At 42.8% G+C, this 17,594-nt stretch overlaps 1 protein-coding gene across 3 annotated transcripts in view; it reads left to right on the top strand.

The window, feature by feature from the left end:
- The window catches only part of LOC124595141, a 259,333-nt gene that overhangs the window by 203,749 nt on the left and 37,990 nt on the right, over positions 1–17,594 (top strand). For all 3 annotated transcript variants that reach the window (XM_047133742.1, XM_047133743.1, XM_047133741.1), the window contains one exon: positions 267–503. In XM_047133742.1, coding sequence (XP_046989698.1) covers positions 267–503 — 237 coding nt within the window. The remainder of the gene's footprint in view (positions 1–266; positions 504–17,594) is intronic.

Genomic DNA, 17,594 nt, shown 5'->3' with positions numbered 1-17,594 from the left:
TCTGACACTGTAATCGTTTGTGTGTCTGTACTTGTACGTGTCATCTACAGATCTCCGTCCTACTTGGATAATTCCCTTGTGGTGTGCCGTATTTTTTCCTTAGAGTGTATTATCTAGCCTATTCCTTTAGACTTCTGTATCTTTTTTTATTAAAATTATTATTTGTACATTTGTGTGTCATTTGTACGACCTGTATAGTCCCTAACAGTGGGTCTATACATTGAAGTAAGTACATAAAGCCAGGCGCACACTGTGGTGGTGCGCAGGTGCTGGAGGAGGAGGTGTCGGTGATGGAGGACGTGGTGGACCACGAGGCGCTGGAGCGGATCAAGCGCATACGGCGCGAGCAGCAGACGGAGATGAAGGCGCTTGCGGCAACGGCGAAGCAGACGCGCGTCGCGGCTCTGGAGGCGTACCGCCAGCTGATGACCCACTACCCGACCTTCCAATGGGACCCCTACTACAGCGACCCCAACTACCTGCAGAACCTCGTCTACGAACGGGTCAGTCGCCACTCACGTCTAGCAGCTGCTGCGAAACACATCAAACAATTGTATCACCCCTGCAAACTAGGTGCTTCTGAAAACCACTGTCAACGGGGAAAACAAATAGAAAACTTGCTATCGACATAACCCACGATGTAAAGGAATGCACTCAAAGAAATTAATAAGTTGTTGTTGTGGTCTTCAGTCCTGAGACTGGTTTGATGCAGCTCTCCATGCTACTCTATCCTGTGCAAACTTCTTAATCTGCCAGTAGCTACCGCAACCTACATCCTTCTGAATCTGCTTAGTGTATTTATCTCTAGGTCTCCCTTTACGATTTTTACCCTCCACGCTGCCCTCCAATACTAAATTGGTGGTCCCTTGATACCTCGGAACATGTCCTACCAACCGATCCCTTCTTCTAGTCAAGTTGTGCCACAAATTTCTCTTCTCTCCACTTCTGTTCAATACCTCCTCATTAGTTATGTGATCTACCCATCTAATCTTCAGCATTCTTCTGTAGCACCACATTTCGAAAACTTCTATTCTCTTCTTGTCCAAACTATTTATCGTCCATGTTTCACTTCCATACATGGCTACACTCCATACAAATACTTTCAGAAACGACTTCCTAACACTTAAATCTATACTCGATGTTAACAAATTTCCCTTCTTCAGAAACGCTTTCCTTGCCATATCCTCTCTACTTCGACCATCATCAGTTATTTTGCTCCACAAATAGCAAAACTCCTTTACTACTTTAAGTGTCTCATTTCCTAATCTAATTCCCTCAGCATCATCCGATTTAATTCGACTACATTCCATTATCCTTGTTTGGTTTTGTTGATGTTCATTTCATATCCTCCTTTCAAGACACTGACCATTCCGTTCAACTGCTCTTCCAAGTCCTTTGCTGTCTCTGACAGAATTACAATGTCATTGGCAAACCTCAAAGTTTTTATTTCTTCTCCACGGATTTTAATACCCACTCCGAATTTTTCTTTTGTTTCCTTTACTGCTTGCTCAATATACAGATTGAATAACATCGGGGAGAGGCTACAGCCCTGTCTCACTCACTTCCCGACCACTGCTTCCCTTTCATGTCCTTCGACTCTTACAACTGCCATCTGGTTTCTGTACAAATTGTAAATTGCCTTACGCTCCCTGTATTTTACCCCTGCCACCCTTAGAATTTGAAAGAGAGTATTCCAGTCAACATTGTCAAAAGCTTTCTCTAAGTCTACAAATGCTAGAAACGTAGGTTTGCCTTTCCTTAATCTATTTTCTAAGATAAGTCGTAGGGTCAGTATTGCCTCACGTGTTCCAATATTTCTACGGAATCCAAACTGATCTCCCCCGAGGTCGGCTTCTATCAGTTTTTCCATTCGTCTGTAAAGAAGTCGCGTCAGTATTTTGCAGCTGTGACTTATTAAACTGATAGTTCGGTAATTTTCACATCTGTCAAACCTGCTTTTTTTGGGATTGGGATTATTATATTCTTCTTGAAGTCTGAGGGTATTTCGCCTGTCTCATACATCTTGCTCATCAGATGGTAGAGTTTTGTCAGGACTGGCTCTCCCTAGGCTGTCAGTAGTTCTAATGGAATGTTGTCTACTCCCGGGGCCTTGTTTCGACTTAGGTCTTTCAGTGCTCGCACGCATTGCCGGAAAAAATGCAGCACCGTCAAAAACAAGGTCGTTTCATTGACAAGTGAACTGACAGTGTAGTGCATCATCAGAGGCATATATGATGACAAATTCAGACCAAAACTCAGACATACGTCGAGCAAAGGGTCTGCAAAAAGTCGGATCAATACAGTTTACCCACACTCCATCGTCCCCCCCCCCCCTCCGTCCCCCCCCCCCCCTGGCACACACACTCTGGCGACAGGTGTGTACTCTTGCATGCGAACTATTATAAAGGTGCCGAATGGCATCCTTCGACAGATTGTCACAAGCATTTTGTTCCTTTTCTTGCAATTAGTCAATTGTTGTGAATGTATGCTTTCCCGTCGTATACAGCTGGCGAAGAGTTCTCGGGCTTCCAGCCGGGTGGCGGTGTCTTCAACGTATGTCACTCGTCGAAACGTCGCAGTTTGAAGACACCGCCACCCGGCTGGAAGCCCGAGATCTCTTCGCCAGCTAGTCAATTGTTTTTCCAGGCCCTGGAGAATCATTAAGTTCCCACTTAATCACGTCCCATAGGTGTTCGCCGGCCGTGGTGGCCGTGCGGTTCTAGGCGCTGCAGTCTGGAACCGAGCGACCGCTACGGTCGCAGGTTCGAATCCTGCCTCGGGCATGGGTGTGTGTGATGTCCTTAGGTTAGTTAGGTTTAAGTAGTTCTGAGTTCTATGGGACTGATGACCTTAGGTGTTAAGTCCCATAGTGCTCAGAGCCATTTGAACCATTTGAACCCATAGGTGTTCAGCTGACGTTCTTGTTGGCCAGGAAAGTTGTCGTACACCACGAAGGGCACGTTACGTCGCATCAGCCGTACGTGGATAGGCATTGTGCTGCTGAAAAGACACATCACCTTCCTGTCGAAGAAATGGTAGTAGCAAGAGGATAACAGCCATACAATGTAGCGGGCACAGGTTACTTTACCCTGCATAAACACCAAATGTGACCGCGAGCAATAACTAATGGCCTTCGACACTGTGTAGGCCATGGTGGTAGCTGTGTGTCTTGGGCGAATGGTCTATGGAACAGGCAGCTCACTAGATCTATGCCATACGCTTGCGCATCAATCACTCGCAAACAGACGGAACCTACTCTCATTGCTGAAGACAACAGAGCACCATTCCACTCTTTAGCCAACTCTTTCACGACACCAGAACAGCCATGCTTGAGTGTCATGGCGTCAGTGGTAGCCTGGTCAGAGGCACACGCGATCTTAATCCCGCTGCAAGTAGGCGGTTCCCTATGATTCCTGATGACGCATTAGGTTCAACATGAGCCCGGATTTCGTCCCTGGATGATGCGTCGATCTTGCCATGTCTCTGTACTACACGCACATCCAGAACCTGGTCTGCAGATGTGGGAAAGTTCTACAAACCACTATTGAAAGCAGCGACACACCACCGATACATTGTGCCCAACAAATGCAGTAGTCCGTCGATACATCCATCCAGCCTCCGGCAGGCCCACAATGAGACCACATTCAAATGGCTGGAGTTGTTAAACTCAACTAAGAACTACAACTAAGAAATTTTGATTGCATTAACTCCGACGATGGCGATAATAGTCATTTAACGTTCGCTTGTTCCACGTTGACGGAACATAGAACACAATTCCTTGCAGAAATGAGTATCATTACGTCCAAGCATTACTAGTGTTTCACCGCATCATATTAAAGCAGTTTTTAGACGTCTGTTAAGGAATATTTCCGCAATTTTAAAATCTGGTCGCAGACGTTCAGAGAAGGTGTAATCACCATTCTAATGGTTAATTTTAAAAGTTGTTCTTATTTCAAACAGTATTGACTGTACAGACAGGTATGAAAACATTTTTTGTAAGTAAAAATTTGATTATTACTTCTGTGTTTATAAATTAGAAAGTTGCACCTTTTTTCCTAGTGGTGAAGAAATGTTCCTCAGTTATTTGAAAGTAATATGTTCATTTATACGTTTAAAAAATAAGTTCTTTCCTATTTGTTGATTCCCAAATAGTGTACTCACGCTGAATACAAAAAAAAATATTCTGTGGATGGACCGACACCGAATCCACATAACGAAAAAATTGGCTCTGAGCACTATGAGACTTAACTGCTGAGGTCATCAGTCCCCTAGAACGTAGAACTACTTAAACCTAACTAACCTAAGGACATCACACACATCCATGCCCGAGGCAGGATTCGAACCTGCGACCGTAGCGGTCGCGCGGTTCCAGACTGTAGCACCTGGAACCGCTCGGCCACCCCGGCCGGTGAATCGACATAACGACTCACCCCAACTACCCCATCCCATTTCCGAGCTCTCAGAATACAGGATTATTCAAAAAAGGAGCAGATTTCAAACATTTATTTCTCGGAAAGCATAAAGGATGGACTCACAATCCTAACGCTCCTGGACATAAAAAAAATCAGATTGCAAGGTTCAAACAGTTATGCGCTCATTCTGAGCACAATGTTTTATGCGAAAACCATAAAAACATTATCTCAATCCTTACTATGCACGATTCAGTTGGTCTCTATCGAATTCACACCTTCAATAATTCAATGTCACAGATCGTGAAGAGTTTAAGGCATACATTGGATAAAAAATTATCTTATATGTGCCCCATATATAAAAATCGAAGGAGGTGAGATCTGCTGCCCACCGACGATGAAATTGATCATTTCCTCCTCCTCTAATCTAACGTCCTGCAATGGCCTTGTCCAGGTAACGTTAGGCGCAGTTAGAGAAGTGAGGAAGTGAGGCGGAGCATCATCTTTCACGAACATGAAATTACGGCGGATCACTTTGAAGTTGGGGAAATAGCGTGTTTATAGCATCTCTTAGCATCTCTAGATACGAGATTCCTGTGAAACTGTTCTCAATAAAAAGGAATAATTCACTTTGTTCACGATATAAGAGCAATGACGACATTGGACGAAATGTGGCTTTGAAACCCACTAGCCCCTCTCCCCCCCCCCCCCCATTCCCCTACCATCCTCTTTCAGTAAGACAAGTCCCTTCCCAGACCCCCCCCCCCCCCCCCCCCCCGCCCGCCCTTTCAGCTTAGCCAAGCCCCTTTCTTCCAAATAACACAACAGAAGAACGTCGAAGACTACATTTATCTCTCCAATTAACAGCTCAATATTTTGCTGTCCAATCACTTTTCTCGACTCCTTCTTAAGTCACACACCTTTCTCGGAGGTAGACCAATCAGAGAGCATCCAAACCAACACAGACGTTTAGCTCTCCCAGTCAAGTCTGAATCTTTTACTGTTTAGTCATATTTCTCAACTCCCTAAGCCTTGCCCCCTTGTTTGGAAATAAGCCAGTCAGAGAGCTTTTAATCCAGTTGTGTCACACATATTTAGGTCTCCCGATAAAATCTCAGAATTTTACTGCTTTGTCTGCTCATCCAGTGACATTTCTCATCTCCTCCTTAAGCCGCGCTCCTTTCTAAGAAATAGGCAAATTGGAAAGTTTCTAAACCAATTGTGTTATACATATTTAGTTGTCCCAATAACAGCTCAATATTTTGCTGCCATGGCAATAAACAGTTCATCAAATAGCTTCCTACTATTTACAGTCCTACGTATCATGGTGGTAATGGTATTTGTCGACTGTGAGAAGTTACATTTTTCACATTCTTCTTGTTATTCTAAATCTCGTTCTCCATCTTTTGAGACAAATCTTGTGTAGGATCCCAAAACGTTTTCTGAAGTGTGGCCGAACAGATATTTCATCACTGTGGAAATTTGCAAGATCTTCGTCTTGATTTCTGATTATATACTTCATTCTGAAACGTATCTTGCACAACTGTCAAGTAAATGGGTAAATTTGGTGATGACACAATCTCGTATCCAGTTGGTGCTGTAGGCCGGAACTTACGTAACGCGTGTGTAGGAGCAGCATTGTGTAATGAATCTCCAGAAATATTACAGTCAAAACACAGTACGTTAACATTCAAAATATTTACTGGACGTTCTGTTTTCCCTAAGGCTTCTTCTCCAATTATATTTATCTCAAAACCTAAAATTATATAATTATCCAGCTTGAAATCAACATATTTGTCACTCCACATCTTACCTTGAGAGTAGTCCTTGATTTTGTATGACACTACGCCCTCAACAAGTCGGAAAGATTGTCATGGGGTTCAAAAGTTTCATGTTTTAAAGTAGCTCTGTGCAGAATTTCCTAATTGCCTACCTGATTGTAGAAGTAATAATTATTGATTCTTTAGAGAACTTACGGTATGGAATTGGTGGTTCAAATGGCTCTGAGCAGTATGCAACTTAACTTCTGAGGTCATCAGTCCCCTAGAACTTAGAACTAATTAAACCCAACTAACCTAAGGACATCACACACATCCATGGCCGAGGCAGGATTCGAACCTGTGACCGCAGCGGTCACGCGGTTCCAGACTGAAGCGCCTTTAACCGCACGGCCACACCGGCCGGCTATGGAATTGGTGGTAAATAAGTTGAGTAAGGTAAATTCGTACACGTAATGAGACAAATTTGGTGTGGGATTGAAAACAGCAGTTATAATCGAGCTTTCACCTGATAGGCTAAACGTTAAACCAAGATCAGCGGTATACATTGTAATACAGCCAGTACGTGCTACGAGACTTGCTAATTTATGTATCTAGAAATCAGAAATTTGAGACAAATATGGCCATAACTCTGACTTTTATATGCTTTAAACGTATTGTAGCTATACTCTATTATACAGTTTTTGAAATACCGGCACCTCACCATTTTCGAAGAAGGTGGTAAAGTTCCGAAGTTATCGAAGTAAAGCTCAACATTACCGTTCTTCTTACAAGGTAACCGTTGTGAACCAGCTTCAGTTACTCCTTGGAGGTTAACATTCGCACTCCCATACCTTTTAGACTTTTTGGTTAAGTATATCTTATAAACGAACCTCAGAAATGAGGTATTTCCGGCATTTTTGCATAATGTTCCAAGTCAATCTCATTAAGGCTCTTCCTTGGAAAACTGCTGAAGGAGATTTTTTAAAATACAGATCAAATCTGTTTTTGCTATATTATCCTAAATACAACCCTTTCCCTTGGCAAAACTCTATTGCTTCCATTGCATGATAATGTTTGTGAGCAGTTTTTGCATAATTAATAGCTTTATCAACCTTCAATAAATCTCCAGCGGCTTCGCGCAGTGGCCACGCGGTTTGAGACGCCATGTCACGAACTGCGCGGCCCTTCCCACCGGAGGTTCGAGTCCTCCCTCGGGCATGGGTGTGTGTCTTGGTTTTAGCATAAGTTAGTTTAAGTAGTGTGTAAGACTAGGGACCGATGACCTCAGCAGTTTATTCCCTTAGAAATTCACACACATTTGAACATTTTTTTAAAATCTCCACCAAATCCTCTAAACACTGATAAAGCAGCAAATATTACAGTAAGAGTTAGTATTTCGCCAGTTTTGGGACTGATATTGGACGCTCTCTGCTGAGCAATCTTGCTTTTGGAGTAACTTGCGTAGCAATTTTACGAGCAACTTTCACAGCTTCTTTCAGATAACTGCCTGGCTTCATACACATAAGACTACTTAGAATTTCTTTAAATTATTTTGTTCATTACATTCTCTGTGATCTTCTTCTTTTTCTTACCTGTGAATTTCAACTTTAGGTATCATTGTACCAGTCACTGTTAAAGCAGCTAATTTATTATTGCGCTTAGTGTCTTTTGCTTTCACTATTTTCCACCCTTTTTCGACCACGATCGAGTATGCTTTCTGTTTTTCGACGAACTGTCTGGGTGTATTTCATAAGCAATGCCATGTTTCTTACGTGCCTCATATAATGAATTGATCCAACATTACTTTTTTCAGTCCTTTCACCAACTTTTTTCCTGGACTGCATTATGAGTAGCCAGGCATACGAAGTTCTAGGTATAAATCATTAATAACATGATTTATTCGTACGAAGTAATGGCCGATATCGACATAGAATCTCAAGTTGATTCCGTATTTCCGGAAAGCTTTTGACACCGTTCTTCACAAGCGACTTCTAATCAAGCTGCGGGCCTATGGGGTATCGTCTCAGTTGTGCGACTGGATTCGTGATTTCCTGTCAGGAAGGTCGCAGTTCGTAGTAATAGACGCCAAATCATCGAGTAAAACTGAAGTGATATCAGGTGTTCCCCAGGGAAGCGTCCTGGGACCTCTGCTGTTCCTGGTCTATATAAATGACCTGGGTGACAATCTGAGCAGTTCTCTTAGGTTGTTCGCTGATGATGCTGTAATTTACCGTCTAGTAAGGTCATCCGAAGACCAGTATCAGTTGCAAAACGATTTAGAAAAGATTGCTGTATGGTGTGGCAGGTGGCAGTTGACGCTAAGTAACGAAAAGTGTGAGGTGATCCACATGAGTTCCAAAAGAAATCCGTTGGAATTCGATTACTCGATAAATAGTACAATTCTCAAGGCTGTCAATTCAACTAAGTACCTGGGTGTTAAAATTACGTACAACTTCAGTTGGAAAGACCACATAGATAATATTGTGGGGAAGGCGAGCCAAAGGTTGCGTTTCATTGGCAGGACACTTAGAAGATGCAACACTCGTTCGTCCTCTGTTAGAATATTGCTGCGCGGTGTGGGATCCTTATCAGGTGCGATTGACGGAGGACATCGAAAGGGTGCAAAAATGGGCAGCTCGTTTTGTATTATCACGTAATAGGGGAGAGAGTGTGGCAGATATGATACGCGAGTTGAGATGGAAGTCATTAAAGCAAAGACGTTTTTCGTCGCGGCGAGATCTATTTACGAAATTTCAGTCACCAACTTTCCTTCCGAATGCGAAAATATTTTGTTGAGCCCAACCTACATAGGTAGGAATGATCAACAAAATAAAATAAGAGAAATCAGAGCTCGAACAGAAAGGTTTAGCTGTTCGTTTTTCCCGCGCGCTGTTCGAGAGTGGAATGGTAGAGAGATAGTATGATCGTGGTTCGATGAACCCTCTACCAAGCACTTAAATGTGAATTGCAGAGTAATCATGTAGATGTAGATGTAGAAGGAAAGAGACACCTCGCGTCTCCTTCTTCCGCTGCTCCTCCTTGCACATTTCTCAAATTCTACATTACGAGTAATGTATTGGAACCTAGTCCTTGCTCTTACATACAGGGTGTTTCTCTTGAGAGATGTCAGGCGCATTTTCTCTGGCATTTCGACGGGTATTTGCAGTTTCATTTTTGTAATGTGTAACGAGTCAGCCCAAACAAATACCGCTCATCAAGTCCTTCACGCGATGCCCAGTGTAGATGTAAAGCGTCGGTTTGCGTCCCTTTACAAACAAAATGATTTTTAAAGCTCAGTATTAAATGCCTATTCAATAGAGCGGTCCCGAATCAGTCTATTCCTATATTCGTTTTACCGATATATGTTAACGGAACGCCGGGCTGGATCCCAACGGCCTCGTATCACTAGCAGTCGAAATGACAGGTAGCTTATCCGCATGGCTGTAACGGATCGTGCAGCCACGTCTCGATCCCTGAGTCAACAGATGGGGACGTTTGCAGGACAACAACCATCTGCACGAACAGTTCGACGACGTTTGCAGCAGCTTGGACTATCAGTTCGGAGACCATGGCTGCGGTTACCCATGACGCTGCATCACAGACAGGAGCTCCTGCGATGGTGTACTCAACGACGAACCTGGATGCACGTATGGGAAAACGTCATTTTTTTTCGGATGAATCCAGGTTCTGTTTACAGCATCATGATGGTCGCATCCGTGTTTGGCGACATCGCGGTGAACGCACATTGGAAGCGTGTAGTCGACATGGCCATACTGGCGTATCGCCTGGCGTGATGGTATGGGGTGCCATTAGTTACACGACTCGGTCACCTCCTGTTCGCATTGACGGCACTTTAAACAGTGGATGTTACATTTAAGATGTGTTACGACCCGTGGCTCTACCCTTCATTCGATCCCTGCGAAACCCTACATTTCAGCAGGATAATGCACGACCGAATATTGCAGGTCCTGTACGGGGCTTTCTGGATACAGAAAATGTTCGTCTGCTACTCTGGCCAGCACGTTCTCCAGATCTCTCACCAATTGAAAACGTCTGGTCAATGGTGGCCGAGTAACTGGCTCGTCACAATACGCCAGTCACTACTTTTGATGAACAGTGGTATCGTGTTGAAGCTGCATGGGCAGCTGTACCTGTACACGCCATCCAAGCTCTGTTTGACTCAATGCCCAGCCGTATCAAGGCCGTTATTACGGCCAGACCTCTGTTGTTGTGGGTACTGATTTCTCAGGATCTATGCACCCAAATTGCGTGAAAATGTAATCACATGTCAGTTCTAGTATAATATATTTGTCCAATGAATACTCGTTTATCATCTGCATTTCTTCTTGGTGTAGCAATTTTAACGGCCAGTAGTGTAACACTCGAGGAGTGATTGGTACTCCAGCAGTGACTCCGTGTGTCTCCCTGGTCCACGCTGAGTGCTACCGCCATGCAGTAGCGCTGCTCAGTCGCTGCTGGATTCCTCGTTATTCATCATTTTTTAGTGTTCCCTTAACACATATCGATAAAACGAATATCACACTAGACTCACTTGGATCCGCTCTATCGAATTAGCAAGTAGAATTTTGCTTTAAAATTCGTTTTGACGATGATGATGTTTGGTTTGTGGGACGCTCAACTGCGCGGTTATCAGCGCCCTTACAAATTCCCAACCTTTGCACGGGTAAATCTCGCCCCTTGAATGAATGATCATGAAATGATGAAGACAATACAAACACCCTGTCATCTCGAGGCGGATGAAAATCCCTGATCCCGTCGGGAATCGAACCCGGGACACCTGACCGGGAAGCGAGAACGTGACCGCGAGACAAAAATTTGTTTTATTTGTAAAGGGAAACAGACCGAAACTTCCGTCGACACTGCCCACAACATGAAACACGTGTATTGTATTTGTCTGGGCTGACTTCAGTTACAAAATGGTTCAAATGGCTCTAAGCACTATGGGACTTAACTTCTGAGGTAATCAGTCCCCTAGAACTTAGAACTACTTAAACCTAACTAACCTAAGGACATCACACACATCCATGCCCGAGGCAGGATTCAAACCTGCGACCGTAGCGGTCGCGCGGGTCCAGACTGTAGCGCCTAGAACGCTTGGCCACCCCGGCCGGCTACTTCAGTTACACTTTGGAAAAATCGAACTGCGGTTATCTTCAGAAACACCAGATAAATTGCAGCTGTCGACTCTTAGAAGGGGGATCCTGTATATTAGATGCTGCAAGACAGAAGAGTCCTTAGCGTAGTTAAAGATGTATTCGAGAAGCGTGCTCTTCAACTTCCATCAGTCCTATTGCTGACCGAAGTGGATCACAATCACAAAATCGCGAACTTGGCGATCTACTTCTTGACACAGAATCATTATACCTGGTCCTTGCAGTTGCTTAGAAACTAATGAGACAATTAAACTTCTTCATGAGTTTGGTCTCCAAATCCCTTCACAAGTTTACGTAAATTTAAAGAAGACGTCATGTAGAACTTGAATAATAGTGGATATTTTACATTTTCAGGTAAGGACAACCCATTATCGCCCGATAAATGCTACCGTTTTCGATTTTTATTTTTGGTTTCATTGCTATTAATAAGGAAGATCATACTTTAAAGGCATACTTTTCTATGCGTCTCCGTTATAACGTAGATAACTTTTATGTATGTCAAGCAGACAGCAATATTCCGAAATACTTAATTAGAGACAATGCTAGTGTAGTTATTTTTTTTTCAAATAAGAAAACGTAATTTAAGGCTTGTTTCCAACGGCTGAGTTAACATTTATGTGACTTTTAATGCATTCCTCAAAACATGTAAACTAGAATGCGGTGAGAATGCATACAGTTTTCTAGTTACAATTAAAGATAATGAACTGAATAATGGGCATTATCATATAAATTTTAATAGTTGAATTTGCATTTAATCTGCCACATTGAAGCTCGGGAGTAGTAGGAGAGGAAAGGTACTTGACAGTCGTCATTCGCTACATGTGAGCAGTTGGGTACTGTAGCACAAACTGAGATGCTTCCTTATAACTAGCTCAGGTGATCGCTGAGTTGCGTTTGTCAACAACAGCAACATGCTTCTCAATTCTGTTTGATGAAAAATCAGTCTTAAAAGACAGGCTTTCAAATCGTTGCTGCGAAAAAGGGAGGCTGAAACTGAGTCAGTACTGGAAAAAGCTTTTAAACCCACTTCTCAAACTGCTGTAGCTGATGATGCATATAATGAGGAAGATGATGAAGAAGAAAATGATGAAGAAGAAGTACAAAAGAGCATTATAGCAAAGGAAGGAGATACTCTGGCAGCATCATTTTTAATAAACCGTTAGACAAACAGCATGGTACAGTACACAGCATAGATTCATTCCAATAACAATATTGCTAATAAGTGGCGATTCACCGGTAGATAGCAATGGAAATGATTTAAAAATTCACCATCTAAGATACCCAGCAATGAGACGTTTATGTAATCTATTGCTTAGAATTAACCCGGTGAAAAGTGTTACACAGCTCGAGATCTTCAAAATAATGCTAAAATTTTCTGGGTTACAAGTAAATTCCAATAGGGGCTACAAGTACATCCATATCTTTAAGCCTACACTAGGTAAAAGTGTTGGATCATCATCATCACCATCACTGAGAGATGATGAAACACATATTGATATTGGAATATAGATGCATAGAGAGAAATAAAACGAACTTGACGTTAAAGACTGCAAGACAGCCTTGGACAAATCGTCAGTTCGTATGGACTGTGTCCACTGGAATAACCTGAACGAATTGGTCGAGCAGCTATTTTTCTTTCAAGCATCGAAAGTGACAGGCAGTGATTCATATCATAATGAAATAATATCTACTATTAAAAACAGTCTTGATCACGATTTATTTATCAAGGTGACCGGTTTCGAGCACTGCTGTGGTCATCTTCAGACCATTGAGTAGAAACCTCTTTCTGTTGGAGAATTTGTAGCGATTCTCCAACAGAAAGAGGTTCCTACTCAATGGTCTGAAGATGACCACAGTAGTGGTCGAAACCGGTCACCTTGATAAATGAATCGTGATCAAGACTGTTTTTAATAGTAAATATTTGTAAGCACGTCCGGTTTGCCCTATATTATAGGAGGAGCAGGTATCGCAGATGAAGTGGGCACCTCAGTCTTGTTGCAACCCTTGTCCACAGTACGAGCAGCCCTTAGCGGCTCGCCATCTGACAAGTGTTCATGACGTCGCCTTTCCGGCTGAGATCTTTTTTAATACGTGATTTGTAAGTACTGCATCTTTTCGAGTCAGTACAAACTTTAATTTTATTAATGTACTATATACCTAATGTTTTAGTACAGTTAGTCTAATTCTGAAGACGGCGCTCATAGTAGCGTCGAAACCAGGTCAGTTTTTGACTTAATATTTGTGACCGAGGGCTTATTTGTTACAACATAATTCTGACACGGTCACTGAACCTTAGGAGCTATGTTCAGATATTTGTAAGACATTGATCACTGCCTCTCCCATAATGTATTCAAAAGTAAATAATATCTACTGAGGAGCAATTGCCGATTTTTGATTGTAGTTTAAGTGCTTGAGGATAGGGATGATCATGGAATATTTAGTTGCAGTAGGGAAAATTGCGATTGGAAAGATTCCGTCAGTTGAAAGACAGCCACAAACGGCGCGATACACAAATATGATAGATTTAGAATAGTTCACAAAATTATTGCGTGGGATTTTGCAGATCGAACAGCACACGTTGGAGCTTTAGAAGATGTACTCAGAAATGGTGTTCGATTTCAAAGGAGGATTGAATACATAGAAACAGTCTTCCAGAGCCATTTCTAAAAACCCATCACAGAAGGTAAACGCCTTGCTCTGTCTGCTGTGTCTGAAGAGGTTTGCAGGCGCACGTGTGCGTTATCAAAACGAGAGTTGACCATCGCCAGTGCATGGCACCTTGGCTGCTCATTGCTGCATGTTGGCCTGCCTGCTCCATCCTGCATGGCGTCGGACAATTCATTCGGACATTATCCAACAGCTGTCACTACTGTATGAGAATGATGTCATGCCCCCACCCTTGGTTGTAATGATATAACGAAAATGCAGTTGTTGACTACATGTTATAGCTCTATTATGATAATGAAAATATAACGCGTTGGTTGTAGAATTGGTTATAGCACCTATCACGCCTGTTTGAAACTGTTTGACAGACAAACAAGCGACGTGCATGCCAGTTCCGACTTGCAAGGTGGACAAATAAGGAATTACCATCAATTCTGGATGAGAGTAACGTAATGTCCCCTCGACCATTTTTGTCGTAGGAAGCTGTCTGATTGGCTGTTTCATTTTCTGGAGGTAAAATACTGAGCTGTTATTGAGAGAACGAAATATGTGCAACACAGTTGGCTAGAAGCGGTGTAATTGGCTACTTCCAAGAAAGACATGTGGTTAAAGAACGATTTTAGAAATGTGTGTGGATGAGTTCACATGGCAGTGAAATACTGAGCTATGATTGGGAGTCTGCTGGCTTAGATCCTCTCTTATTGGCCCATTTCGAAGAGATGGACATGGTATAGGAGTAGAATGGGAAGATGTGGGGAAGGGGCGTGGCTTGGGAATGGAAGGGGAGAGAAAGAAGGAAAGATGGAATGGGACTGGAGGAGGAAGGGAGGTTGAGTTCAAGGTCAAATTTTATACAAAATTGCTGTTGCGTTCCTAGCACTGCATACATAAATTGCACAGAAGGAATTAGCCTTCTGTGAGTTTTTTGTGGTCAATGACAACCACAAGAGTTTCACTCACCCAAAATCTTGCAGAATGTCGATTAACTGTACCAGAAAGATAAAAATGGATTCATCCAAAAAATGTAATCGTTCAGAAAAAATTGTCCCCTTACATGTCATCTAGAATTGCAGTGAAAAATTCGTCAGGATGTAATGCTTGGCAATAGCTACAGTCTGTACGACTACCGATGCAGATGGTGTTTCAGAACTTGCCGTACCAGTCGCTGAAGGATTGTAGTTTCATTGCTTGCTCGTGTTTTGGATTTCTTATGGCTTTTTTTCGTGTTAATTTATTTAGCTTATGGCATCTAAGTACAATTCGTTGTTGAATTACATAGCATTACATTATTTCTAATCACAAACAAACATCTAGTCCTTGTATAAATTTGATAAAATTTTGGGTTGCCATCAGGAATGCCTCATAGCCCCCTCTGTATACTTAGGCGCTGCATCCTTCCGTGATGTGTTGAATAGTCGTTCTCGGTGCGCCGCAGTCACATGCTGGTGAAGACAGCAGCCTCCGTTTAAAAAATGAATCTGCACATCTTCCACGACACGTTCTCAATCGGTTGAGAGTTGATCATATCTTACCGGATTGATCAAACACAGGGACTACGTCAGTAATACAGGGTAATAGCTGATATGTTGCTGTGGCATTTTGGAGCCATTCTGTCCTCAGGGAATTGGTTATGTTAATCCCAGTGAGACTGTTTGCAAGCACAGGAGAAGGATGTCTCGAACGAACACTGTTGATTCTGAGATCAGGAATGTCAGAATGCACCGGAAGTCCAGGATTTGCTAGGATCTTGTTGTATTCCCCCTCCAAGGCTTCTTTACTTCGCAGATTTGGGAGTATTTTATGACTCAGGACTGGCAGCCAAATGGTGCGAGTAAACCTAATATTTCTCGAAATCAGACGCATAGTATTATTGAAGTGGACAGCAATTTTGTTTTCATGGGAGCTGGTGAACCACGCTGGTGCACAGCACTCCGCTGGGAGTATACCAAGTTCACTGCAGAAGTCCCCCAGAGTCTATACGGTTACAGTCGACATTTTCATCCCCTGTATGTGGACGGCCCACACTTTTCTGTTTGCAGATCTACATCTACATCTACGTGTTTACTCTCTAATTCATACGTAAGTGCCTGGCAGAGGGTTCACAGAACCACTTTGAGACTGTTACTCTACCGCTCCACACTCTAACATAGTGCGGGAGAAGCGAACAATTAAATATTTCCGTTCGAGCTCCAGTTTTTCTTATTTTCTTACAATGGTCATTTCTCCCTATGTGGGCTGGCGTCAACAAAATATTTTCACATTCAGCGGAGAAAGTTGGTGATTGAAATTTCGTGAAAAGCGCCTGTGTTTAACGATTGCTACCCCAACTCGTGTACCATACCTGTGACACTCTCTCCCCTATTTCACGATAATACAAAACGAGCTGCATTTTTTCATTGTCCTATCTGGCATGGTTCCCATACTTGAGTGCAGTATTCCTGCAGAGCATAGTGTAGGCAACCTCTTTAGTAGACCTGGCGCATCTTCTAAACTTTCTACCAATGAAACGTAGTTTATGGTTCACCATCCCCAGAACATTTTCTATGTGATCGCTCAGATTTAAGCTGTTCGTAACTATAATATCCAGGTATTTAGTTGAACTGACAACCTTTGGCTTTTGTGATTTATCCTGTAACCAAAATTTAACGGATCTCTTTTAGTACTCATGTGGATGACTTCACACTTTTCATTGTCTAAAGTCAGTTGTCTTTTTCGCACCATACATATACAGGGTGTTTCAAAAATGACCGGTATATTTGAAACGGCAATAAAAACTAAACGAGCAGCGACAGAAATACACCGTTTGTTGCAATATGCTTGGGACAACAGTACATTTTCAGGCAGACAAACTTTCGAAATTACAGTAGTTACAATTTTCAACAACAGATGGCGCTGCGGTTTGGGAAACTCTATAGTACGATATTTTCCACATATCCACCATGCGTAGCAATAATATGGCGTAGTCTCTGAATGAAATTACCCGAAACCTTTGACAACGTGTCTGGCGGAATGGCTTCACATGCAGATGAGATGTACTGCTTCAGCTGTTCAATTGTTTCTGGATTCTGGCGGTACACCTGGTCTTTCAAGTGTCCCCACAGAAAGAAGTCACAGGGGTTCATGTCTGGCGAATAGGGAGGCCAATCCACGCCGCCTCCTGTATGTTTCGGATAGCCCAAAGCAATCACACGATCATCGAAATATTCATTCAGGAAATTAAAGACGTCGGCCGTGCGATGTGGCCGGGCACTATCTTGCATAAACCACGAGGTGTTCGCAGTGTCGTCTAAGGCAGTTTGTACCGCCACAAATTCACGAAGAATGTCCAGATAGCGTGATGCAGTAATCGTTTCGGATCTGAAAAATGGGCCAATGATTCCTTTGGAAGAAATGGCGGCCCAGATCAGTACTTTTTGAGGATGCAGGGACGATGGGACTGCAACATGGGGCTTTTCAGTTCCCCATATGCGCCAGTTCTGTTTATTGACGAAGCCGTCCAGGTAAAAATAAGCTTCGTCAGTAAACCAAATGCTGCCCACATGCATATCGCCGTCATCAATCCTGTGCACTATATCGTTAGCGAATGT

This window comes from Schistocerca americana, chromosome 2, assembly GCF_021461395.2.
Source record: "Schistocerca americana isolate TAMUIC-IGC-003095 chromosome 2, iqSchAmer2.1, whole genome shotgun sequence".
Taxonomy (NCBI): Eukaryota; Metazoa; Arthropoda; class Insecta; order Orthoptera; family Acrididae; genus Schistocerca; species Schistocerca americana.
This window is presented reverse-complemented; position numbering and strand designations above follow the sequence as displayed.